This window comes from Sander lucioperca, chromosome 9 (genome assembly GCF_008315115.2).
Source record: "Sander lucioperca isolate FBNREF2018 chromosome 9, SLUC_FBN_1.2, whole genome shotgun sequence".
NCBI lineage: Eukaryota > Metazoa > Chordata > Actinopteri > Perciformes > Percidae > Sander > Sander lucioperca.
The window spans coordinates 38,446,711-38,473,933 of NC_050181.1; the positions used below are offsets into that span (position 1 = coordinate 38,446,711).

The window sequence follows — 27,223 nt, forward strand, 5'->3', positions numbered from 1 at the left end:
AACAGCTATGAGGGCAAATGGAGTTAAGTGCATCGTTACTACAGTATGGTCATAAAACTCAGTGTCAGGTTCTTCATGGCTTTTACATTACATAATGATGATACAATACACACTTTGGTTGTACAATTTTAAAAAAAGAAAAGGGATTAAAGACACCTCAACAATGAGACAAACTTTGCAAGTAAGGGAGTTCTGCATAGTTTCATGTTGATCCACACAGCAGTAAAAAACCAACTCTTTTTATTATCAAAAACACAAACCTGATATGTACATAATACGTGTATATAGAAAAAAAAGACTAGACTAACAAGGCAATGAAGCAACCTGGGCACAAGCTACCATTGAGAACTCAGAGGACATGTCCTCAGTATTGTTTTTGGGAATTTGGGGGTTTTAACGAGCTGAGGAGTTTATGTTCTAAATTTAAACACAAATGACACATGGTGTTTTAGAGTCACTACTCTTTAATTGGACTGCTGTAGGGCAAAAAAATAAGATAAAATGAAGGGATTTTAGTGTGTCTCTGCCAAAATAACATTCTTGGCATTGTGGGGAGTGTTTTGAAATAGAATTTAGACAATATACACCAACAAACACTATACCCGTATCAGCAAATTTGGAAGTTTGCAGTTAAGTCTTTGTTTGTCGGAGGGCAACTGAGAAAACAGAAAATATGTATTTCACAAGTAATTCGATTGGAGAAATTTAAAAAAATTGCCAGTTCGTAAGTGTCTTCATGAAACGGTAATCTGGCTCCTGTGCTGGTGCAGAAACTGCTTTAGAGTATCAGAGAGCTCCCTGTACCTCAGTCCATACAAGTATGGAGCAAACGCCCTGGGCAGCAACGTGAAAACACTCATATTGACTGTGCTGACCCACACACGAACATCCTGACTTATTTCGTTCCTCTGAAACATGAAGAGCTCCAGGCTGAAAACAAAGCCAGGGGTAAAGTAGAGCAGGAGAAGAACCGCATGAGCCAGCAGTGTGACCCGGGCCCTGGAGAAGCGGCTCTGCCAGATGCCCTGGGTCCTTGTTACCATGTAGAGCCGAATGTAGCAGAAAAAAATGAGTATAGCACAGATGAGTGCAGCTACAAAGAAGTAGATGTAGATCCCCATCACGTTATTGACCTGAATGAAGCCCAGGGAGAGGAGGACCAGACACACAGCCACCTTTTCATGGGGATTACCTCGATCCATCTCCATTATGATCACAAGGGTGAAAGGGTAAATGGCTGCGAGTACCCACACCCCCACCAGTATGCGGTGGATGCGGGCAGGTGGAAGAATGTCACGGTAATGGAGAGGCCAGCGAACCGCAGCGTAGGTGTCAACCACCATGAGGGTGACGGTGAGGATGGCACAGCTGTAGGCGGTGACAGTGACGACTGTGACCAGCTCACAAACAAGCCAGGGTACTTGAGCTCTCGCAGCGTTACAGATCGCTGTGGCCAGGTTGAGGACCAGGAAGAGCATGTCTGCTGTCAGGGTGTTGGCCACTAGCAGGTAACGTGTCTCCTGACGCAAGGCACGGGACAGGAAAATGCATATCAGGAGAACGGGGTTAGCTAGCAAGGTTGCCAGAGTAATGACTGTGGTGGGGATGAAAAAAAAGTCTAGGTGCCACCTCTGCATACTCTCCACCCAATCCTGTGTGAGGTTTGACATGAGCATTGATGACGTTATGGTGGCAGAGATGCTCTGACTGAGCTGTGTTGTTGACTACTTTCTCCAGCAGCTTCCTGTTAATAAAAAAGACCATAAATTAATATCAACAATCAGACTGGATCCCCTTCAAAATGCAAGCGTGTAACTGCACACATATGCAGTCTAGTGTACGAGTAGACGGACTATTTTATTTATAATTCTTTTCTTAATAATTAACTCCTATGAGCAAACATGGGTCTTCACATGAAGTGTCAATGAGGCAGGCACTTTGAATTATGAACTATGGTCTTATAGCTGCTCTGGCTGACTCGGTCTCAATCAAAATGACATTGACGTAACTTTTGTAGTGTGGCTCCAAGTTATTTTTAGTCCAGGTAAACCAGTTCAGGGAAAATGAGAAGCCAATATTCAAATATGAGCATACAGTACTGACTGTTATATTGTGAATGAAAACAAATGCAAATGAAGAAGTTGGAAGTTGGAAATAATTTCCTTGATGTGAGAAACATTAGAAAATATACATTTGACATAGAACTCTAAAAGAAAATTACAGTCGACTTCAGTTGCAGTTTGGATGAAACCGTGAATTTGAATATAGATTTTCCTACACTTTCGGGTGGGGCATCAGTATAAAATGGATAATATTAAGATTTTAATAATAAATGAAACTGCCACCCCCCCTTAATACTTCCAAATACTCAAACACTTGAAACAAAAACATAAAATCACTTGGTTCTGTTGGAACCTTTGTGCAGACACACATATTGACTGATTATTGATTGACCAAAGGTAGGTTTTCTTACCTGATGTCCAGAACAGAAAACCTCTGTGTTGCATATCCATTGGGCTTAACGCTTCTATAAATCAATGGGTGTTTTGTACAACTCGTCTCACTTGCTGGCCTTATCTGATGTCCTTGTTGTTGACTCATTCAGATAATATAGGGATGGAGAAAGCTAAAGCCACTTAGCAGTCTCATAGTAACGGGGTGGAGCTTTCATCCTCTCAGCTGCTCTTCATGCTGTAACTTTATCAGTGTTTTCTACCCAAGATGTTTTCAATCTTATTTAGCTTTCATCTAGTCATTTTACCATCCAACCATCTAGATCAGGGGTCTTCAACGTTTTTTAAGCCAAAGACCCCTTAACTGAAAGAGAGATGGAGCGGGGACCCCCTACTACATATATTGTATGACATGAAGTGGCATGTGGCAGTGCTGCTGTCAGACTCTACAATCAGCATTGCTCTCAGTAGACCACATGGACAAAATTCACACACCAGGACTGATAAAACATAAGACATACAATAAAACATGTGAAAAAAGAGAAAGTGAAAGTTCTCTGCGCTTCTGCAGACCACAACAATCCGGTGCAACCAAGGCAGGACAAAAATGGTATAAAGTAACAAAAAAATAGCCGGTGCAACACAGATGTCTTCTTACTTGATAGTTTTATTACTTAAGGTGCAAAACAGTGACTGACGTTTCGATGTAGAGTTACATCTTCATCAGAGTCCTTGGCTATTTTTTGTTACTTAATAAAACATGTGACTTTGCATTTACTATAATACATTTTACTTTTACTTTTTACTATTTACTGTTTTAATATTTACTCTATTTCATATTTATTATTGTTGTGTTAACGTGTGTCCTCTACTTTCCTCTTATCCCTTGCTGCTGCAACAGTGTGAATTCCCCCATTGTGGGATTAATAAAGGATTTTGAATCTTGAATCTTGAATATTAAATTGGGCCTACAATAACTTGTAGGACAGCCTAAAGCCTTTATACATACCTTTTTGCATAGAATACTAAGCTTTTAAAATAGCCTTATAATTGTTGGCATGATTTTATAAATTATATTGTAATGTTAAACATAAATGTAGCACAGTGAATCCTTAGGATGAACTGTATCTGTGGGTGGATACCTAAGTGACTGCCTTACCTATGGGCCAGTAAGCCTATCCTCAGTGGGGATTTATTTTTGCTAATAATATTTTGGATTCATTGAAAAAACTTTCTAAAATTAACAATAATTTTGAGGCTCCCCTGCATTGACTCTGAGGACCCCCTAGGGGTCCCGGACCCCCAGTTGAAGATCCCTGATCTAGATTAAATAGATTAGATTCACCCTTTCTTCTTAATTTACTCCAAGCATCAAGGCAGTGAAGCCTCTGAAATTGCTTTAACGTACGGGGTCACTTATATTCTGGAAAGAATATATGGGGGGAAATGTTCACCTTGTTTACACCTGACATGACTCATCTACTGTATATAGAGTCCTCACCATCAGCCTATCCCCACACTAACGTCATTACATCTTGGGTCCTGATGCGGCGACTTAGATAAACACAGAAATCAACTTCAAAGGTTCAATCAGTCCAATCTGTTACCATCACACGGGTACATACAAAGAGAACAAGTTAGTTAACAATTACCACGACGTGGGTTTCCATGTTTGTTTTAGATAAGAATTTTCTATAGCACTTAATGACACCTGAGACCAACACACAGAAAAAGGGGACATTTTATTGGTTCATTTATCACCAAAGGATATGTCATTTTCTCTAATCATGTCATTTCCTCTTTAAGTTTCCTCTTAAGTTTAAGTTCTCTTGGTTTCTCCCACAGTGCTCTGTCATTTCTTTCTCCTCTTCCTGTATCCACTTTTCCCTCTAGTCTCCTCCTCTTCTTTATCCTCATCATCATCATCACTATCAACTTCAATGCTGCCCTGCCACTGCTCCTCTTCCTGCCATTCTCTTGCCATCAGTCTCTTAAACACATCATACTCCTCTGTGGACGCATTGGCAACATGCGTGACGAAGGTGTCCTGGTCAACGCCGAGGATGCTGTCCAGCTTGGGGTTGAGGATCAACGTCTGTCCTTTTTTGTCTGGGGTTTGATACAGACCCCTGCGCTCCAGAAAACAGTGTCGACAGCGCACCTCGTCCAGAGGGAAACGGAACAACCTGGACTTCACCATCTCTTGCTGTTTGACACCCATTCGGAAGTAGACGTACTACGGAGAGAGAGGAGTTGATACATGTGGTTACAAACACCAATTAGTTGGAATGACAAAAAACACTATAAGATAACCTCAAATAATAACTAGTTATTTTACAGATACAATGTGGGCAAGAGAGTAACAAGTAAGTCAACAGATACATGGCTACATGGCAGGGTTGGAAAGTAGCACCAGCCAAATGCTGGTAAAATATGCAAGGGGCTGCTAGATTTGCTTTACTCACCAGCCAAAAAAAAAAAAGGTAATCTATTGAGTGGCTGGTAGATTTTGGATTCCACTGACAAAAAAGTTAAATTCCAACCCTGCTATATGCATATATCAAATTATTAGTGTTATCATCAGTCATACACCACTTAATAACAACACTGCGATTCATTCACAATCAGTTTCCCAAAAGATGTGGAGTACGAGTATGGCCACCACAGGGAATACTATAGCAATAACCCAATCCCATACTACTAAGCATGTTTAGAGTACGTAGAGTGTTCACACTGAAAAAACAAACATTAGTATGGTTACTAAAATGCTTGGTTTGGAGCATGTGTGAGCTGTTGATGGACACTATTGTCCCCCAATGGAAGGAAATGGACGAGCTGCTCACAGCTGGAAAAACATTAATTAACATTAACATTAATGGATTGTGGTGAAACACACAAACAAGAAATCTTTGGGGGAAGAAATGCTGTCTGATTATGAAGTTTAAATAAGCCTGACACCTGTCAGCGCAAGTCCTGTATCATTTCCTGTTAGAGCAAAACAATAAAGTATGTTGATTTCTTGTTCCTGCCTACTATATGTAATTAGTATCTAATTTGAATTGGGACACTGTGTGGCTATGTGAACAGCAAGGGTGTTGTCTTATACTACAGTGGCCTTCGATGTGATGTTTGGTTAAGTTTTGAGGAAGTCAATAAACCTGCAGTCTACCATGAGAACATCACTCTACCATGGGAGCAGTTGTCTGTCTCTAGAACTATTGGACTTCCATATATTTACCACACTGCACATAGCTGTACATACTGTACATATCTGTCTATATGGTTCATACAGAATATCCATATTTATTCTGTTTTTCTTATTATATATTCTGCTACTACATTGCACATATCTGTACATGTTGTTCATACACTGTTCATATTACATAGCCATATTTATTCTGCTCTTATAACACTGCAAGATATTTCTTGTCCTGCCTATGCACCACCTGTCTATACATGAATATCACATTGCACTTTTCTGCTTTTTTGCACTTCTGGTTAGACGCAAACTGCATTTCGTTGTCTTTGTACTTGTACTCTGCACAATGACAATAAAGTTGAATCTAATCTAATCTATTTCAATTAGGCCTGCAATTAAGGATTCTTTCTGATTCTATTTTGATTTATCAATGAATCATCTAATCTATAAAATGCCTGAAATCAGTAAAAAAAATTAGCCCATTACAATTTTCCAGAGCCCAAGGTGGTACCTTCAAATTGCTTGTTATGTCTGACTAACAGTCCAAAACCCAAAGATCTACAACTGAGCTGGAACCAGTGAATGACCTGAAATACTGACCTGAAACTTGTACTCCAGCTGACCCATGTTTTCCATTACTATGGCCGGACTATCTCTGAGGATGTCCGTGACCTGCTGGATGGTAAACAGGCACTTCTCTCTGAGGAACACCACCACATGTTTTATTGCCTTCACAGACACAGTCAGGATCTGGGGGTAATGGGACACCACTCTCTGAAGACTGCCTAATGAGGGACATAATGAAAAATTCTGGTTTGATTAGTATTGAGCATACTACACAGGGTTCATACACTTGTTCAAAGTTCAACACTTTTCCATGACTTTTTGGCAAATTTCCATGACTATGTATTCCTGAAAATGTCAGTCGACATTATACGATAAGAATAAAAATCTGTGTTAAAGTTTACCCTCAGAGGTTTAACAATAAAATGAATGACAATTTATGTGGTTCATAGTGGGATTCGTAATATCGCGCCCCGAATAGAACGTTGAGGTTAAGACGACGTGAAATACATTTATTAATCACATATTATTATGCTGTGTTAAAAAAAAAAAATCCATGACTTTTCCAAAACTTTCTGGGTCTTTTTATGTTTACCTTTCCAGGACTGGAATTTGCATTTTTTTTTTCTATTGCATAACTTTTCCAGGTTTTTTCAAAACGTATGAACCCTGACTACATCCACCTAAAGCAGTGCTTCAAACATGTTATGAAAAACTGTGCTGCACAAAGATCATGATCTTACCTTCAACTAACCCTAGTTTCCGCAGGTTGCCTATGCGCTGCTGAAGCTGTGATTCCTTGACAGTGTACAGTTCAGGACATTTCTCCAGAAGTTTCAGCACACTGGAAGGATTGAGGCCCAAGACAAACAGAGCTGTGAGAGTTGACAGAGCATGTTTGGCAGCACTTCCTCCTCTGAGTTTGGACATGGCATCATTTATGTGCTCTGCCTGGGAGTCTGTGAATCCCATATCAACCAGAGAGCGTAGGGATAGCTCTGTGGCTGGCTTCCTGGATAGAGGACGGAGTTCATGGCTTTGTTGCGTTGACTGGAGAGTACTCTGGCTGCTGGAGGAACAGAACAATCTGCACCCGGTGCATAGAGGCTGCAGGTGGCATCTCCCAAACTGAAGTGGACTATATACAGAAGAGGTACCATTTCTCACAGCCAACTGAAGAACCTGTGGGAGAGAAATCATGGCTATAACACACAAACAGCAGTTACGTTATGCTCCTGTTTTAATTCCTGTTGTTAAATTATGTTGAACAATCAGAACAGGATATTAGCCACTGTTACGGCTGTAGAGAAGTTAGCAGAACATATGCTAATAAACCAGCTGTGATAGCATTAGCATGTTAGCAAACATGGAGGTTATAGCGGAAATGTTTGGGCTGTCAGTGGTTTCTTCGAGTTTTTTTTTTTTAAGTATGTGGCTTATTCATTCAAACTTTCTACAACATAATAATTGTATTTTAAGTAATATTGTCATGTTTAGTAGCATTCTGATTTACCTGACGCGCAGCAACTTGGGTACCCATGCCTGTCCGTCGCACATATACTACCGTCATTCATTCTCAACAGAGGGCAGTGTAAAAAGGTTCCGCTATGTTCTACCAGTACATACCATACAGTACTTACACTCAGACCAACATTATCTAACTCTACTTCTTTTAAACTCAAACTTATATTGTAATGAGCTAAGAAACACATGCTTAAATATTCAACAATCTCATTTATATTTGAATATACCTGCACATGATAGAATATCATGGTTTAAGTATTTTTTAACTCAAGTTGACATGGAGTATTTGCAATACTAGACAGGGGATCTGACAAATAAAATCCAATTTAAAAATTATTTGTTTTGGAAATCAGTCCTTTGCTGCTTCATCCCCCCTCTCTCCCCTTCATATCTGCACCATCTAATAAAATGAAAAAAGACAAAAAAAATAATCTTAAAAAAAAGAAACTGCAATGTGAAACTTTCTTGCACTACTATTTAATGATTGACTTTGTTCACTTGCTGCATAAATATAACATTCCAATACTTTATAATGTTTGCATGACAAACCAACTTTTTACAGTTCTGATTAACAGGCAATTCCTTAATCATATAAAAAGGAGCAACACATTTATCGTCAAATATTTATTGCTATATAAAAAAATAAATAGATAAAATATTTACAATTTTTAATTAAAACACTCAAGATTAAAATCAGTAACAAAACAAGACATTAAACAATGATCAATTAAACAATTCCCTTCAACTCCAATCAAACTAGGTTTTCTGTGTGGTTTCTCTGAGCTAACAACTCGAGGTTGTGCTCACTTAGGTGGTTTAGTGGTGAAGCTGGATACCTGTGATCATATACAACGATTTTAATGCTTTAAATTTTACATAAATCCAAAGAACAAATAAAATAGATAAAAGAAAAAGGGGGAAAAAATGCCACATCATGATACCAAATGTTGGATGGATGCTTGGCCTCCATTCCCTTTAAATTCAGTCTTCAATCTTCGTGGAGGTACTTCTGAAGCTCCGTTTCCAGGGCAACCATTGACAACCTGTCATCCTCATCTTCCTCGTCATCAGGAAGAGTCTCATCATGTTCATCCGGGAACAAGCCTTGCCTGACAAACACTTTAGGACTGGACTCGTGCTGTGGTGAGCCTGTGAAAAGATGAGAGGGTCCAGAATACATAAGCTGGCCCTGCCTTTAATTTAAAAAAACAAACAAACTACAGATTGTATATATTCTATATGGTAACATATATGCAAAAAAAAAGGGTGGCATCCTAAAATATCTACTAATGAGTTATGTGTTTTTTTACAAACTCTAAAATTAAGCGAAACAAAACAAACACAGCCAGGTGCTTTTTCATGCTACTTCAAAGTTGACCATATGGGTTTTTAATGTCCAGTTCAAACACACAGACCAAAGCCACCAGCAGCTGTCAAACAAAGCTTATACTCACTTTAGGTGAGTTAGCAGCTTGTTAAAGCAAGGCGGGGAAGTTAGGGATACATTTACCATTGAAATTTGGATCTAAAGAGATTATTTAAGTGATATTTAATTACAGGTGGAGCGCTGACAAATCTGAATTGGAAAACATGACTGGCCATTATTATTCTAACTCTAGTGTTAAGGGTACTCACGGTAGGCGTTCGTTGCAGGAACAACCTCTGTCCAGCTGTACTCCGCCAGTGAAATGGGCTGGCTGATCCAGGACTCCAGCAGTAGCTGGTCCAGGGTCAGTCTCTGAGCGGGATCAGGGTGCAGCAGCCCACACAACACACCATGCAGGTCTGAGAGTATAATTAGGGAAATTTAAGCACAGTTGTAAAATGTTTTTTGGTAACTGAAAGGCACACTTTTCTGTGTGACAGTCAATGCAAATGATTGCCATTTGTAAAGAACAGCAGTATACCTGGAGAGAGGGGGAACGGGGGCTTTAGTTTGGCATGCAGGATCTCTCCCACACCACAGAAAGGGTTCTCACTGAATAGCAGAGTGTAGAGCAACACACCAAGAGACCACATCTCCAGCTCTGGACCCTCATAGCTACGAACAAAGAGGCAAACAATCAAAATAAGCTTATACTGGGTAATATGGAGAACATGGCAGCATTTTATTTGACAGTTGATTTAGTGTCTGAGTACCGCTTTTAAACTTTACAATCTGTATATCCCTGAAGCTACATATAGTTTAATTGCACATTGTAAAGGTTAATGGGTCATAATAGTCACACGGGACTGGAAAACAGTGCTGACCTAGATTCTGTTATTCCCCTTTTAAACTAAACCGTCTATAAAAAGGGGACCAATATGAAATGTCCTATTTGCTGCTCAATGAAAAGTAACATATACCACTTGTCATTCACAGGTATTATGTACGTACGGATTTCCCTGAAGCACCTCCGGGGAGCAGTACTCCAGTGTGCCACAGAAATTGAAAAAGAGCTTCTTGGGAGCCATCATGGCAGCAGAGCCAAAGTCTATCAGTCGAATGTGGAAACCTTTGTCGATGATGATGTTCTCATCTTTTATGTCCCTGTGAAGGATGTTCTTACTCCTCAGATAGAAGACAGCAGCCACCAGCTGGGGAGAGACAGAACCTCCAGCTTAACAAGGAACAAGTTAATGCTTCACATTTCAGAGCCCACTCTCCTGACATGTGTCTTTTCTTGCCCATGTACTTGCCTGCCTAAAGATGTAGCTGGCCAGGGGTTCATCCAGCCTTGGTTGCATGTCTATGAACTCAAAAAGGTCCAAGCAATCTCCATGTTTTTCCATCACCATCTGGAAGTAACTCCCATTCTCAAACACCTCCAGCACCTAGTGAGACACAGACAACAGACAACAGACAACACACACACACACACACACACACACACACACACTGAGCAAAATAATAGGTTTTTACAACTTTGTGTCTTAAAGGCTCTGATGTGACCACCCAGTTACCTTGACTATGTTGTGGTGCTGTACTCGTGTCAGTATGGCAATCTCCTGGCTGACCCGTCCCAGCATGGGATCCTCTACCCAGCACTCACTCACTATCCTGGCCTTCCTAATAAACTTCACTATCACCTGCACATTTTCAAAAACACATCAAAAGAGGCCACGTCACCACGACACTCATATTACCCAGGCAAATCTCAATGCAAAAAACAGTGGGATGTGTTTCTGCATCAATGAGACATTTTTCTTACTTCTAATCCATCAGAGCGTCTCATTGCCTCCCAGACAAAACCAAAGGCTCCTTTACCCACAGGGTTGAGAGGCTGGTACTCTTCTTCAAACTGCCCGTCACAGGCTCGAGACTGCTCAAGATCCATGGTGGAGTGCAAAGCCTCACAAATCCTCTAAGGGAGGAAAGCAGTATTAGGAATTAGGAGTTGAATGCAGAACAACACTTTTAATATTTTGATATATGTGCCATCCTGACTTATAACTAAATACTGCCATTGACCTCTCCCAGACTGGCTCCTGATTGGTTGTGCTGTGATCGATCGGTTTGCAACAATGCCCCCTGCTGGCCAGGCCTACTCATCCACACACAGAACATGGAGCTTCCATCAGGGAGGTTAGTCCTGCACACATCACACTGCACATCTGGAGAGAACATAAGGCACTGGTTGAAGTCTTTTGGCTTTATGTAACACAATGTGTAAATTTTTTGAGGGAAACAGATTAACAGTTGGAGTAGCACCAACCTACTCTCGTGCCATCTCTGTGGTATGCGCTTCCTTCATATCGCCCCTCCAGTATCTGTGTAGTGTCTGAGGATGGGGTGTGTCCATTCACCTTCTGTTTCTTAGGAGTAGACGTGGCAGGAATGTCCAGCTTTGGCTGAATTCCACCGCTCATTGGCATGCAGACCTCTTGGCTCTTTTCTTTATGAATTGAAGAGAGAGAAGCCCACTGATCCTGCTCCCTGTGGTCATTTTCTACTTGCTCTTTACTTGAGCCGTTTCTGGCATCTACACCAATCTCAACAGGCTCTGCTTCCTGGTCCGACCCTACCACGCATGGGGAGGGTGTACGCAGGAGCTCAGCTGTATCGCAGGATGTCATGGAGTTTTGGTTGTCATTGTTGTACCCTCCGCCGCTGAGAAGCTCTACGCTCCCGCTCAGATCTAGTTCGGCCAGGGCGCGGGTCACCAGTTCACCATTGCTGTTAAGGTCCAGGAAACAGCTGGCTGAATCCACTATGTGTGCTGACCGGGACTCCATTGCCCGGCCTGGATCAGAACCACCATGGACGGCAAACGTTTCACAGAAGCCAGAGGACGACCTAGGACATTGAGTTTCAAAAAACTGATGTCAAAGAACAGCCAATGGCACAAGATTGTCAAATCTTTTCAGATTTTTTTTTTTTTTTTTTTATTAAAAGAGGCAGGGAAATACGATCTTTCTGAAAAATGTTTGCAGTTTTCTTTACAATCTCAACCTGGCATTTCATTGACAATTAGGGCTGCACCACATTCACGTCATTGGAAATTATGAACCTATTTCATTGGCTACAGGCCTGTAAATGATGCAAGTGAAAAGTCATTCAGTCCAAATAGATGCTATGGATGTACTTTGCTGTTGTCATGCCAGGATAGATACATTTTATTCTAAATTGAGGTGCTCAACTAAATTTTACTAAAACTTTAACCCAACATTTTCAACAGTTTAAAGGCACTAAAGAAATAAAAGAGATGGTAAAAATAATATAATTTCTTCAGTGATGTAGTATGCAAAGCAGTGCTAATTTCTCCTCATCTTTTAGCCTTGGTTACTGATAAACAAATGGGCTGTCTTAGATATCAGATTGGGTGATTACATGCAAATAAAGTCAAATGTAATAAAGTGAAAGCCAGTTGAATATTTTGGTGCTAAAGATGTGGTGAATGAAATGTCTGGAGACAAAAACAATTGCAACTTCTACCATCACCTGCTCTCCATTGAGATGACCTCAAAGCTGGAGTGTTGGAGCACAGAGGCACATGAGCGGTGGTCTTTGCCTACATCGGGTGCGGTGCCACCCACCCTGCCAACAGCATGTCCATTCTGACTGGGAAGGTCTAAAGAGGGAACAAACAAAACGACAACAAAAAAACATGAAAAATGCTCTCAATACAGTTTTTCAAAGACTGCTTTTTTAACGCCGTAAATAAAAACTCTGTAAATAGGAAATCACGCTACACAATACGAAATATTTATATGTAGCATTATGATATATATACTGCAGTTTAGTGTTTGGGTTGCAAGGAAGAACTACAAATAAATTATAGTAAACAAAACACAAAACCTACAAAAGGTTTAGCTGAATCGTACCTGGGATAACATTGATAGTAGGCTGATTATTTTCATGAATGTCACTGCCGAGCTGCTGTTCTTGGTTATGGTGTGGTGGTTCAATGGAAACCAGGCAGTAGGTCTCTTCGTCCGGAGGTTCCACCCAGGCAAATGTCTTGAGGAGTGCCTGAGTGGTATCAGCACTGTCTAGCTGGCTAGTGCAGAGAGCAACCTGGGCTGCCTCCTCCATCAGCTCTGTAGTGTCATTAGCCCTGAGGAAAGAATGGCCGATTTAAATCTATGTCTTGCAACGCCAATGCGCATCCAATAAGAATGTAATTATCATACTACAAAAAAGGCAAACTAATCTGGTACTAGATATTTTGTGAGTTTGTTTTCAGACATGTGCACCTACAAAATGAATGTTTAAACATTATTCAAAAAACAAACATGTTTTTTTGCTTATAATCAGTGCATTCATAGATTATTGATTCCTAAGAAAGCCATAGGTCCCTCGAGATTTCTGTTCCGTGTGGGAGAGTGAGGATACATGCAAGGGTCAAAAATGAGCTATTGTGAACGTCACATTTAACAATCACTTCAAGGAATAAAAAAAATCATTTAATATGTGGCCGGGTTAGCTCAGTTGGTGGGGCGGGCGCACATATGTAGGGGTTTGCTCCTCGACGCAGCGGCCGCGGGTTCGACTCCGACCCTTTGCTGCAGGTCATTACCGCTCTCTCTCCCCTTTCACGTCTTCATCTGTCCTGTGACAATAAAGGCCTAAAAATGCTCCAAAAAAAATCTTTAAAAAAAATAAAATGTAATATAGGACGTAGGCAAGCATAACTGTAAACAAACCAATATGAAGTTGTAGGAGTTTTTTAAAGCTGACATTGTTTTCCCAAAGCGCTCAGGTTGATGCGTGGTTTTGTCTGTTTAGCTGTAATAAAACCTTGTAGTATAATCAATCTCATGATAAAGTAAAGTTATCAACCAATAAGTCATGTATGTACTACATAACTGTGGATCATGTACCATTTATCATTCATGCAAGGCCGCTTTTATTAACACCATGGGACATTCACTTCTCTTGGTAGTGTAGTAAATGACTGATGTTTTAGATCAGTCATTTACTACATTACCAAGACAAATAAATGTCTCTTGTCTGCCACATGTCTGGTCCATGGCCATTTACAGCATTTCTACGAAGGAAAAAACTGTTTTTATTTAAGCCCTGGATGCCTCATTAATCTCATTAACTAAACCTGAAAATTGGTTATGTCACTATATACTGAATTAAGTCAATGAAGTCTCTTTAGGTCCGTGGATGTTGCTACAGCAGCTTTTTTTCTGGTCCATTATTTGTCAAAATACAATGCATACAAAGATTTGGTTTGCTATTCTTTTTTTATGTCTGCTGGCATAGCATTTTCTGTGATTTCTGAATGTTCTGTTATTATCCTTTGATACTATGAAGTCATTGAGTTCTTGAGTAAAAGACATTCAGGTTGCTTATGACACCGAGGACATAGGGATCGCTACTTACATAACCACTCGTGTGGAGGTGACAGCAGGAGCAGAAAGGGTAGAGAGAGCGCTGCCCTGTTTCTCCAGCCTGGTGCTGGTTCCAGTGAAGATCTTGCCTCTACCTGTGGAGGTTCTTCCCAGGACAGCCTGATGCACCGTGGCCATATCACCAGCCACCAGTGAGGAAGGGTCTAAGGATTGAGAGAAAGAAGGAAGAGAATACATCATACAAATAGTACTTTATGACAAGCCAAAATAAATATTACAAACAGGAACAGAGTAGCAGCATTGGCGTGAAAGGACACAATTGTGAGGTGCATATGGGAACAAAGCCTGGTTGGGCGGTTTGACAGTCTGAAATTGTCCCACATCACCTCACAGTTTGAAAACCTCTGGTTCAGACTAATCACTGCGAGCGGGTTATGAAAAAGCTGCCATCTTGTACACAGCACAAACACCTAAAAATGCTCACCATTTTTTCCTGATAATTTGGATGAGGCTGTACTTTTATTGCCCTCTGCTTGAGAATCAGAGAAGGGGCTGGCCTTTCTGTCTGAGTCAGTCATCCATCCATAGAAACCGGGCATCAGAAAAGTGACAGTCTGTTGATGAGAAAGCAGCGGAGACAGAAGTGAGAGTTGGGATGGTTGTCAATCTAAACAGCCTTGTTCAGCCGGTCATGTTGGCTAACCTTTGTCAGCAGCTCGTCCTTGTCGTAGCCAAACAGCGCGAGAGCCAGGTGGTTGTGGATGCTGTAGATTGAGCCATCAGGGTGGAGCAGGAGGAGACCGCTCAGAGGAGCAAACACCCAAACTGTCCCGGAGTACTCCAGTGCAGGGCAGGGGGAGAGGACAATGCTGTCCACTTTCACTTCTGTGAGAGTCGGGACACACGTTAAAAAAAAAAAAAGCACAATTTTTTACTACATTACAGTATATGAGGAATAACACTTTTTAAGGTACAGAATGATTATTTTGCATACTGGACTGGTTGAACTAGCAAATATCAAATTGTTTAAGGATGCTATTCAACTAATACACAATAAAGGAACACCCACTTAGACATGAAGACACTTCATGAAAAAGGAAATGAACACTAAAAAGTTGTTAACTTTTCATTGCCTGAAGAAGACCCAGTAGGGTCGAAACGTTGCATCTATATTAAATACGGGAGTTTAAAGCAGTGTTGCAGACATTACATTTTTTTTCGTTTTAAGTACTTTCATTTGTCCTGCACCTGCCAGAAGGTGGGATGTGCACACAATTACTTTTATAAATTGTAAACTTTCATTGTACAATATACAGTGGCACTCATAAGTTTATGAACCCATGCTAAAGTTGACTAAAAAGAGGAATAAAAAAAGAAAATCACCTTTTGGAAATTGATCTTAATGCCTTAATTAAAAAAATGAGGAAAAATCCAATCTTTAAGGACACCAATTTTCTTTGTGAATGAATAATGTATCGTAAATAAATAAATGTTCTTCCTTAAAATAGAGGGGGCATAAGGACAGTTATTTCATGGATCCAGGATACTATGCATCCTGATAAAGTTCTCTTGGCCTTTGGAATTAAAATAGCCCCACATCATCACATACCCTTCACCATACCTAGAGATTGGCATGGTTTTATTTCAGTTAGCCTAATAGCTGGTTTGATTTGCATTGAGAGATGATTTTATGGAAAGTACCCTATGCCAATCTCTAGGTATGGTGAAGGGTATGTGATGATGTGGGGCTTTTTAATTCCAAAGGCCAAGGGAACTTTATCAGGATGCATAGTATCCTGGATCCATGAAATAACTGGCCTTTAAAATTAAACATCTGCCTGCCTCTATGGGAATTTAACATAGGGGTGTACTTCCTTATGCCCCCTGTATTTTAAGGAAGAACATTTATTTATTTACGATACATTATTCATTAAAGGTTGGATTTTTCCTCATTTTTTTAATTAAGGCATTAAGATCAATTTCCAAAAGACGATTTTTTTATTCCTCTTTTTAGTCAACTTTAGCATGGGTTCATAACCTTATGAGTGCCACTGTATGATCAAAATGGTTCTGTATCAGTATGATAATGTATGTTAAACTCTCCAAACTGAACGTTTCATTTGAAAAAACAAACAAACATGGGTTTTAGTTTTTTTGACAACAAGGTTTTCACATCCAATGTGTTTTTAAATTGCTTATCTAGCTTAAGAAGTACCATAATTTCCGCAACCCCTTAAGGAACATAACCTTATTCTTCAGTTTATCTGAAAAATTTAAAATCGCCACATTTAGAGATACACGGTTTTCTTTGGAAAGTGACATGGCTGTATGTATTATATAGGTCTGTTACATTGTTGATGCATCTGTTATACTTTTGGCCTATGTTGGCATCATTTGGGGCCATTTCTCTTGACATTAAATAACTATTTTTAATTTTGATAAGTGGCTTTCAACTTCAAAATTAAAATTACTTTCCCATCAGGGGTTTCCATTACCTGGTGTGACTTCTGTATGTTTTTCTTATATAAAAGGCTGAAGAGTATATACTGCAGGATGCTTAGTGCTTAAGCAGCATAATACACCAGTTTCTCATGAATAATATTGAGTGGTTTTTAATCCCTCTCTGACCTAGTATTAGGTCCCTTCAAATAACAACTAAACACCTTACCTGAGGATGGCACTCCAGGGTTTGAGCCTTCTGACTTGCACACAGAGGAGGGGAGAGGAGAGCATGGCTGATTGTCCTGTGCATCTGGTCTGTCATGACTCTTTGTTGGACAGGTGCAACCAGTCCCATTGTTTTGGTGTTGGGGCCTCCCACATAGCACTGCCCCCTGAAGTTTGACACACAGTGGGACTGATGCACCCCCTCTGCTTCTACCACACACTCTCTGAACCCTCAGCATCTGAAAGAAGGAAGTCAAAGATGACAGACTTACAGAAATACCTGTGTGTAACACGTTGCGGGGTATCATTTCTTTTCCCTGTGTTCCTGAACTGTCTAAGAAGCCCATTGTTAAACCGAAACTTGAAAGCGAAGCTTAAGAAAGGGAGCTCTCCTTAGCTGAGTGGGACGGTTTGGGCTGTGAACTGTGCTTACCTTGGGCAACGTATTACTGTGCAGGGGGATTTGTAAGGAGGGGATCAGCTCCTTCACAGACACCCCTTTTAACTCGTCGGGATGGTGGTATCCATGGAGATGGGCAAACGCCAAGTCACAGGTTAGGATATTGCCCTAGAAATGACAAAGAATTGTTTTAATGGGTTAGCAAATAGTCTATAGTAATATTATATTACCAAGTAGCATGTAATTGAAGATAAGATAGGAGTAATACCAATGACTTGTAAAAACATTTTTTAAGGACAGGAAAACAGGAATTCTCATGAATAATGCAACAAAAAACAATAAATCACACTACTAAGGCTAAATGATGACATACTCACGTCTTGTGAAAAGGACAGAAAGGCTGATACCCTTTCCACACTTTCCATCATGACAAGCCAGTGCTCTTCATTTTGTGACCGTCTGTAGGTACACACTGACATTGGCACCTCTCCAGATAATGTCACAACATCCACCTACAGAAAAAGTACCATGTTAAACATACAAACACGCTCCTAAACTTAATATTCAAGTTTTTTAGTCAGCAATTATTGGCTCTGTACTCCCGACCATTTCTGAACTACACCACATCCTCATTTAGCAGAAAAGATTTTAAAAGACTCCTCACACTCACTCACTGCAAATCCTTTATTTAGTCTTCTCCCTTCCGGAAAGAGACTATGCAGTATTAAGGCTACATCTCTCTTCCATAATAGCACCTATCCTCAAGCAATCTGCATCCTAAATGCTTCACTGGTTGTATAAATAAGCACACACACTTTAACTTGTCACTTTAAGGGCATGAGCGATATGATTGCACTATTGTATTTATTGTATTGTTACTGTATTCTAATTGTGGCAGTGTGTTTTAGTGTGTACAATGTAATTATATGTTTTGTTGTTGTTGAGCGCACCAGAACACATTCTAAATCAACTGTGGTTGAGAATATGGCAACAAATGATTGAATCTTTAAGTGTCATACCACTTTTCCAGACACAGCCACAACAGTTCCATCCAGAAGTGGAACATCTTCTTCCAGTGCTTCCTCCAGGACCTGACTGGTTTTCTTCAAGATACAGGACAGCTTTTTTCCAATAAGCTCAGTGGTGGTGCACTCAAACAATTTGCATGCCTGTTCATTTGCTGACAAAATCTGAAAAATGAAGACAAAACACATTAACAGCATATGCTCTAGTTGCAATTCTGCTCAGCCGCCAATGCTCACATTAAGTGCACACACACACAGTACCTCTCTGGTTTTATGGTCGACAGTAAGAATGACTTTGTTTGGGTTGAGGGCAGCTGGAGATCCCGACAGGCCAAAATCTCCAGAGACTAGCTGACTGAACAAGCTTTCCTCGGTCTCTGACATAGTGGACGGGTGTGGCAGGGAGACAGCAGAAATGTGGGAGTCAGGATGTAAACTAGAGATTTGGAGGTCTCTTGCTGCGACAGAAGTGAAAACATCCAAACCTTCACCTGTAAGCAAGGAATAGGGGACAGATACAAAAAAAAGTTCTCTCATCCTTACAATTAGGGCTGCAACTAATAATTATTTTCATATTCGCCCAAGGAGACTTCTTAAAATAGCTTGTTTTATCTGGAAAAAAAACAGTCCCAAACTCAAATATAGTCAACTTAGTTTTATCAAAGAAAAACAGCAAATATAAATCTTGGTTATTTTTGGTTGATAAAATGTATAAAGTGTAATCACATATCAAAACTGTTGCGGATTTATGGTTTGTAGAGTGATTATTCATTTCAGCTCAAACGTTACTCACAATTACTACTAAACAGTTACACTCACCTCTCAAGGAACCAGGATAATTACGACGTTGCAGTGTCTTCTTGTACAACGGCCTCTGAGTACATGGGTAGGATTTATTTAGGTCAAAGTCATCCTCCAGGAGCTCAGAGATGAGGTCGGGCACTACACAAATAGTGTCTCCTTTAACTCTGCTGCCTTGGCTCACCCCAAAATGAGCCGCAGTCGACAGCGACATTGCTGTTGGTTATATTACATATATTGGTTCGATTACAGCAGGATCAGCTAACAGAGAACATGTTTTAGTGATAACATTTGAGTTGTTCGGTAACGTTAACGTTATTAGCGTCTGATTTGAAGATAAAGACACTCACCCCAAGTCGTAGAAAGAAACTGTGCGTCGTGTTTCCTACAAGGGCACAGCAACAGATAATGGGCACAGCAGTTTTCAGTTGACGCTAGCTAGTTGACAAGGTAACGTTACCTCCCTTGCGCTATCTGGCTAATTAGCAATCTGCTAACATTAACGTTACTGCCACTACAAACAAAGCGATGCCGTGCGGTGTTTGGTTCTGAAATTGCAGGGTTGCCGCTACTATTTCAACGACTTTATTCCGAGTTGACGTTGCCGTTGCGTTTGCACAACTTTGATACCATTCCAGCAGGTTAGTTAAGGGAGAAAAAAAAGAAGACTTTATTTTATTTATACCATTTCACTTCATCCAGCAGTAGTTTTTGTAATCCGCGGGCTTCGAGCGGCAGCCGAGAAGATTCAAGGAAGTTACCTAAAGCCAATCAAATATCACGCCTCTAAACAAGAACACCTCATTGGATGATTCGCCGGAAACGCCCGCCTTTGTTTCCCTGGAAACCATGTCACAAAAACAAAATAAATAGAAAGAGGAAAATGTCTCAAAAGCTGTACTTTTCACAAGTCAAATAAATAATTCACACATTATTTTATTATAAAACAGGAAGACACAGACTAATCCCAGCAGCAAACAACAGTAACTACGGAAAAGTATTTCAAGCATAGATGTAAAACATTTTTTTTTTATATATATATGGTTTCAAGTCACAGGTTTTTTACTGTGGTTATAATAGCCTGTATGACTCAGCCAAACAATAAGTCTACTTTAGCTTTGTTATTTCAATTCGTAAGGGGCGAATATTAGAAGGCATTCATAGAAAATTACTATAGACCTTTAAAACATTTCACATGATTATAAGTTCTTTATTTGTATGTACAAATCTGATGAAGGGCATCAAAACATATTTGAACAGACACAACCTAACAAAGATTATCCCATTATGTAAAACTGGCATTTGAGAGAAGTTGGGTAAGAGTTCCAGGTGCAGTGACTGCAGGGATCCATGTGGTTGTCTCTTTATTAGCTCTACATGGCTTTGTTTGTCAAATTCACAAGCTTCCCCTCAGGAGGATCTCCCCAACTTCAACTAGACAAACGGTTTTTGCCAAAACACAGACTAAAATTAAATGAATCAGACATTATCCTTACTGACAGAAAGTCTGGCATAGTCCAAACTAAAATGGGAAGGGGCACAATAGGGAAGTACACTATGCTGTACTTTTGCATAAGTGAAAAAGAAGAAATAAAAAGCTCATTCTGACATAGCTGCTTATAAGGGAAAATTATATATATATATATATATATATATATATATATATATATATATATATATAACAGTCAGTCAGTACAGATGTTTTGAAATACTGTATATTTTAGTTTAAGTTAGCGCACTTGGTATTAGCGACAACATTGTTGTTGGTGCCAATTTTTTGTTAATCCAGTACTGAAATAATCACGTTAACAGGCCAGCTCCAGCTGCAATGGTAAGTGTAAGCATATCATCCAGTCTGCTGAGAACAGGCCCAATTACATACGTCATCATCGATTTTTTTGTTCACATCACAAACATCTAGTAAGGTAGATTTCTGTAACATTAGGTACATTTTGATACACATTATCTTTTTCATGTATTTACTGCACTGCCATGAGCTTACGTGATACTTTCTAGACCAGAGATCTTCAACAGGGGGTCCGGGACCCTTAGGGGGTCCTCAGAGTTACTGCAGGGGGGCCCCAAGTTATTGTTTATTCACTTAAAAAAAAGTTCAAAAGTTAATGTCTGAGAATATACATAAACATGAGTCCAACATATTATTAGCAAAGATAAATCGGCCTATTTGTGATTTGTTTTTAAATGTACAAAACATTGATGATGCTTATCAGCCTGTAGTTAAGGTAGCCATCCACAGATACAGTTAAGCTTAAGGATTCACTGTGCTACATGTATGTTTAACATTTAAACATGATGTACTGTATAAATATATAAATGTCAATAATTATTTGAATAGCTTAGTGTCGTATGCACCACAAAAACGCCGCCCTACACGTTATATAGGCCCAGTTTAACATACAACTCAATTTCATAAAATATGTAGTGTGTGTGTGTGTGTGTGTGTGTGTGTGTGTGTGTGTGTGTGTGTGGTGGGGTGTCCCCCTGCTCCGTCTCTCTTTCAGCTAAGGGATCCTTGGCCTAAAAAAACGTCGAAGACCTCTATTCTAGACAATAAGTGCCTCTTCAGTTTTTTTTTCTTGATACAATGAAAAACCTTTCAGTAACTGGCACACACTAGTTGTCAATCAGCTTGAGTTTGATTGTGCAGTGATCTATTTCTCCATAATCTAATATTGTGTTACTTAAAATTTGTGGTTCAACAGCTTGTTGGAGCGCAAGAGAATTTCGCTCCAGAAATCATCTCACTGGATCTTCTAACTGTTGTTCAGTCCAGTGGCTGGCTGCTATAGCTATAGCATGCATGTTTTGTCAAGTAGCTCACTTCAGAATGAGTACTGGTCGATCTTCATACAGACAAGAAGCCAAGCAGAACACTTTACACAGTAACACATACACGCCATATGCGCACACAAGCAAAGTTGGGCACGCACTATGGTGCCATGGCTGTGAGAATTGAGCTTTGATAAGCTTTTTCAAGCATAGTTCACTAAAGCAGGGTGCATCCTAATGGTGGTAGTCCTTTTTGCTGTGAGGACGATTTCCCAGTATATGATCCACTTCTGAAGCAATACCTGCTGTCATCTTTGGAATTACCTGCGTGCACAAAACAAAGAAAGACTGCTGTTTGACGAGACCAAATAATGAAATAGTTATTACATTATTCAGGCTTCATACCTGAATGGCTCCCAGATTCTCTGTTAGCTGGCTTGGATTGGAGGATCCCAGCAGCACTGAGCTGACTCCTTCGTTCCTCAGGCACCAGGCTAATGATCAGGGATAGGAGGAGTTAGGATAGGCGGTATCAAGGTATCAGACAGTATGTAGAGAAACACTGAATTTGGTTGTGAGAAACATTTTCTTTGTTCGCTCTCACAGGAATGGAAAGTTTAGGGTCTTAGGATGTTCATATTGTCCCTTACCTATGGCTAGCTGCGGCAAAGTACAACTAAGCTTCTCCGCGATGTGAGCCAGTTCCTTTAGCTTGGCTTGTTGTTTTCTCCCATCCTCACTCATTACTTTCTCCCTCAACCACTGGTATGGCTAGAGGAGCAGTAAAAGAATAAGCAGAAATAATTTGAACCAGATTGTGTTTTATTGTTGGTATTGGATAAGAGTGAAAAGGTTGAAACATATGAATACTAGGCAGGTGGTCAAAATAAACTTAAGTTGTACCTTCATTGAGGCCCTGGAGGATTCTGGGATGCCGTTCTCGTACTTCCCAGTGATGATTCCACAGGCCAAAGGTGACCAAGATACCACACCCACACCTGAGATAGAACAGTCGTCACTGAGCAACAGAATATAGAATCTATCTCAGCCCTAAATCTATTCACTAAAGTTTGACTTCAGGAGAAGCCTACTATAGCCTTACCTATCTTATGGTAGAGCTCTGGCAGCTGAGTTTCCACTTTATCCCTCTGGAAGAAGTGATACTCTGCCTGCTCACACACTGGTGGAATTAGATTAAACTGTCTGGCCACAGAGTATGCTTCCTAATTGAATGTGAAAAGGAAATAAAAAGAAAGTGGAGAAATGTTCAGGTGATGAGAAAAGATGTGCAACACTGACCTTTATGTTTAAAAATTTTTTTATTTGTAGGTATCTGATTTTGTAATGGCTTTGTAGCGGCAATTTAGACAGCAAATTTGTTTTTAATTATGTTTCATGGTATTTAAAAGTTCCCACAAGATGATTATAGGAATAGACAACAAGTATTAATATCAATAAAATGCCCAAATTTGTTACGAGATGCACAACAACTCACCATGATCTCCATGGCAGACCACCTGGATGTCCCCCAATACATAGACATCCCCTGGTTGATCACATGTGTCATTGCTCTCACTATCTCTGTAAAAACAAAACACAAAAGATAGATGTTCATTGTCACTACCCAAACAGTGGATGGCGCCATAATTGCAACTTTTATATAACCCATGCAGGGAAGACCATTTTAAAAACTCTACTTAAGGTTGATTTGCAACATCTTAACTTACATTATTTTCACATTATATACTAACAAGAAAACCAGGAGAATTAGATTAATTTGGTATTTTTCAACACAATTCTCATAAAAGGCTTGAAAATTATTCAGCCTCTTTGTGAGAAAGGCTCGGGTCCTTTTAAACTCAGAAGCACATATTCTTTGCCGGGGATTATACGACTTACTGTGGCCAAACACTGCAGGGGTTAAATGAAAAGACTCAGCCAACCTTGGAAGAGTGTTGCTTGTGCAGTTGGACAAACTATAGATACAGCTGTAGGGGTTGAAATCAGCCACAGTGGCCTTGCCACTTGGATGCAGCAAGGAAGTAATGGTGGGTGGAATAGTGGATAAGCAAAATTATATTTAAGAAAAGCTACTGTGAAGTTCTCTCTCAAAGGGGTTTTTAACCAAGGACATCTCACACAGGAGGAGAAATATTATTTTGAATGTGCGTTTGTTGTTTACTGTGCACAAACTCTCTAATTACTGAGGAAAACAGCAAGAAGGCAATAAAGTATTTTATGTGATTACTTTAGTCTATAATTTCTTTCTTTAGTCTGTAATTGCACTTTGAATGCATTCATGAAACATCTGCTAAATAACTGCAATGTAAATTTTGAATTTATTTTATTTATGTAAAACGTATTGCAGGAAAAGCCTCATTAAGATTACGAAAATCTCCTTTATCAGAGTGTCCTGGCCAAGAAAGGCAGCAGCACATTAAACAATGTTTTTTCATATAACAGTAACAGACAATGCCATTTCAGATCACAGCATGAGTATACCTAAAATTAGACTCAGGTCATCATATCTCAGAGCAAATATGAAGCGGAGAGACTTAAAATGAGGGTGAAGAGATGAGACCACAGCAGTGTGTGATTAAAAAAGAGCGATTCCTTTTCATCAGTAGTTCTCTCTCTGGACCAAAATGTAGCTCAGTGAGAGCCAGAGAGCAAGTGTGTGTGTGTGTGTGTGTGTGTGTGTGTGTGTGTGTGTGTGTGTGTGTGTGTATATGTGTGTGTGTGTGTGTGTGTGTGTGTGTGTGTGTGTGGGTGGGTGAAGCAGGTGGGAGGGTAGAGGAATAACAGTGCATCTGCTCCGTAAGGGAGGGAGGGATTTCGAAGGATGTAAGGACAGAGGGAGAAACTGTGAACCAAGTAGGAACCTCGGAGGCCCATACAGTTCATACGAGTTTGTGAGTACACTATATGAATAATCCACCTCAGTGACAACTTGACAACTTGATCTACGGCAAAATCCGTGCTTACCTACTGGCCAGTCTTGTTACGAGGCCCAGTGACTCATCAACTCCAACATCACCAGATGCCACACTGAGCAAAGTGCTCAGGTGAGCTATGCAGTGTACATCATCAGCACTCCACTCACATAAGCCCACTGCGGGTTTTCAAGGAGGATGATGTGGGTGAAGTTGTGGGCACATGAACAGCATGTACTGTGTTAATATGCTCTTGAATGTATGAAATTGGTTAACAATTATACAGTAGATGAGAAGATCACTACCATTTTCATATCTGTATAGTAAACACATAGGTATAACCAGCAGCCAGTTAGCTTGTTTAGCACAAAGGCTGGAAACAGAGGAACAGCAAGCCTGGCTCTGTCTAACCCAACATTTTTGACTCTTCAATTTGTATAGCTGCAGATTGAACAAACCTTTAGATAGAGCTCGGCTAGCCAAGTTTAAGTCTTTAGGCCTATACTAAACTAAGCTAAGCTAACCGTAGTTTCATATTTACCTACAGACATGAGAGAGGTATGCATATATTTGACTAACTCTTGGCAATAACGTGCATACGCATATTTATAACTATTCCTTTAATTAACAATATATTGGCACACACATGAGAGTATCATGCTTGCCTGAAGATAATAAAACATAGCCATGTTGTTTAGTAATTTAATTCTGAAAGAATTGTCATTTACTGTATAGAGAATATTGTTTGGAACTAATTACTAAATGTTTGCCATCTTTGTTTTTGTGTGACTGCCAATATCAAGTCGTCCTTGAGACCTCTGACAGCAGTAACACTCCACTGAGTCGCCAAAATTTGGTCAACTTCAGCCAGCAGGTATCACAGTGCGGCAGTGTTGAAGAAAGCATTCAGCAACACACACAGTGATATCCATATTTGTCTGGACAGGAAGCTTTGTGGATGTTTAGATGTCTATGTGAGAGTTGCTTTATTGGGAGGTGGTACTTATTTTGTAGCTAATGTTTATCCTCCTCATGCATACACAGAGGGCGGTGATCAATATGTCACACCACTGGAGAATTTTTTAAATGGCTGATGAAGCCCAGTTATCAGTTTTATGATCGTGGGAAAGAAGGTTTTGAATGTGCGGCCGAAAGGAAGATAAGTAATGAGGCACTGAGTGGGTGGGACCATCCTGCATGCCGCTCTTTATTGCTGAACCTTCGAGGAGAGAGCTGATATCCTGGCACTTGAAGGAAATTTGCTCTTGGCTGAAAGGGATTGTTATAAAGTCAATGTATTGATGCCTGTGTGTCCTATTCTTTATTCACTCTGTCCGGGGGGGTTTTCATATTCAGTTGATTGAATGGATTCAATTTGCAGCACATTGCTCTGTCAAATAAAAAATTATGCTGATTGACTGGATAGCAACATTGTGCTGAGATTTGGACAGTTTACTCTGCAGGCTATGGTATGCCTATTAAAACTAGAAGGGCACTCGGAGAGCGCAAACCTCTGCCAAGACATGCCCTATCTTGCAATGTAAGGTTCCATTGGCCCATGCTACACACTTTGTTTTTCTGTAATCTTGCTGTCTGACAGACAGACAGACAGACAGACAGACAGACAGACAGATAGACAGACAAACTGCACTGAAAACATGACACCCTTGGCGGAGGTAAGAGTGAGATGACAATGGCACAGATGCTCCTTGAGGCACATTCTCATCATATATGCTATAATATAAGTGCTTTATGGACTGCATTATTTGACAACGTTTGAGATGAAATTCCAGCTAGGTCTTTAACCCCTCGGGGGAAAACTTTTATAGTCTCATCACTATTATAAGTGCCAGCTGCAACAGTAAAGAGCAGTAGAGGAAATGAAAGTGGACTCAAAACCATAAAAGGGAGAAGGAAGTTGGATATTTGTTAGACAAGTTGGTCCTGGATACAAGCCAAAAGACAAAGCAAGTCAAGAACAAGTAGGGTGATGGTAACAAAGGGAGACTCTGCAGCCATGACATCACTTTTTTCTGTCCCCAGGGGGGGACACGTTGTCTAACACAAAGTCATGAGCAGTTAAA

At 40.1% G+C, this 27,223-nt stretch overlaps 4 protein-coding genes across 12 annotated transcripts in view; all 4 read right to left on the minus strand.

Annotated features, from left to right (window-relative positions):
- Positions 1 to 630: 630 nt before the first annotated feature.
- Positions 631 to 2,976, minus strand: LOC116037449 (probable G-protein coupled receptor 148). Of its 2 annotated transcripts, XM_031281358.2 has the most exons (2): positions 2,474 to 2,976; positions 631 to 1,744 (listed from the first exon to the last, which is right to left on the minus strand). In XM_031281358.2, the coding sequence occupies exon 2, from the start codon at positions 1,674 to 1,676 to the stop codon at positions 735 to 737; it is 942 nt and encodes a 313-aa protein (XP_031137218.1). In that variant the 5' UTR covers positions 1,677 to 1,744; positions 2,474 to 2,976; the 3' UTR covers positions 631 to 734. The 2 variants fall into 2 exon arrangements, with proteins under 2 accessions (XP_031137218.1, XP_035861668.1); XM_036005775.1 differs by having other exon boundaries at positions 631 to 2,976.
- A 1,201-nt stretch (positions 2,977 to 4,177) lies between these two features.
- On the minus strand, positions 4,178 to 7,839 carry mterf4 (mitochondrial transcription termination factor 4). The gene is made up of 4 exons (XM_031281357.2): positions 7,730 to 7,839; positions 6,960 to 7,398; positions 6,253 to 6,437; positions 4,178 to 4,689 (listed from the first exon to the last, which is right to left on the minus strand). Exons 1-4 carry the CDS (start codon positions 7,784 to 7,786, stop codon positions 4,306 to 4,308), a joined length of 1,065 nt encoding a protein of 354 aa, XP_031137217.1. The 5' UTR covers positions 7,787 to 7,839; the 3' UTR covers positions 4,178 to 4,305.
- A 359-nt stretch (positions 7,840 to 8,198) lies between these two features.
- Positions 8,199 to 21,057, minus strand: pask (PAS domain containing serine/threonine kinase). 2 transcript variants are annotated; one of them, XM_031281354.2, is made up of 21 exons: positions 19,767 to 21,057; positions 19,435 to 19,632; positions 18,877 to 19,106; positions 18,610 to 18,780; positions 17,968 to 18,102; positions 17,624 to 17,758; positions 17,192 to 17,429; positions 15,227 to 15,408; positions 15,008 to 15,137; positions 14,555 to 14,726; positions 13,045 to 13,277; positions 12,662 to 12,791; positions 11,436 to 12,016; positions 11,192 to 11,334; positions 10,932 to 11,084; positions 10,684 to 10,809; positions 10,420 to 10,554; positions 10,118 to 10,317; positions 9,648 to 9,781; positions 9,376 to 9,525; positions 8,199 to 8,889 (listed from the first exon to the last, which is right to left on the minus strand). In XM_031281354.2, exons 2-21 carry the CDS (start codon positions 19,628 to 19,630, stop codon positions 8,729 to 8,731), a joined length of 3,735 nt encoding a protein of 1,244 aa, XP_031137214.1. In that variant the 5' UTR covers positions 19,631 to 19,632; positions 19,767 to 21,057; the 3' UTR covers positions 8,199 to 8,728. The 2 variants fall into 2 exon arrangements, with proteins under 2 accessions (XP_031137214.1, XP_035861662.1); XM_036005769.1 differs by having other exon boundaries at positions 19,435 to 19,644; positions 19,764 to 21,057.
- A 978-nt stretch (positions 21,058 to 22,035) lies between these two features.
- kcnab1b (potassium voltage-gated channel, shaker-related subfamily, beta member 1 b) overlaps positions 22,036 to 27,223 on the minus strand; it is a 39,671-nt gene continuing 34,483 nt past the window's right edge. For all 7 annotated transcript variants that reach the window (XM_031281355.2, XM_036005773.1, XM_036005771.1 and 4 more), the window contains 6 exons: positions 23,702 to 23,787; positions 23,309 to 23,429; positions 23,110 to 23,204; positions 22,857 to 22,977; positions 22,612 to 22,700; positions 22,036 to 22,530 (listed from right to left, as the gene is read on the minus strand). In XM_031281355.2, coding sequence (XP_031137215.1) covers positions 22,441 to 22,530; positions 22,612 to 22,700; positions 22,857 to 22,977; positions 23,110 to 23,204; positions 23,309 to 23,429; positions 23,702 to 23,787 — 602 coding nt within the window. In that variant the 3' untranslated portion in view covers positions 22,036 to 22,440. The remainder of the gene's footprint in view (positions 22,531 to 22,611; positions 22,701 to 22,856; positions 22,978 to 23,109; positions 23,205 to 23,308; positions 23,430 to 23,701; positions 23,788 to 27,223) is intronic.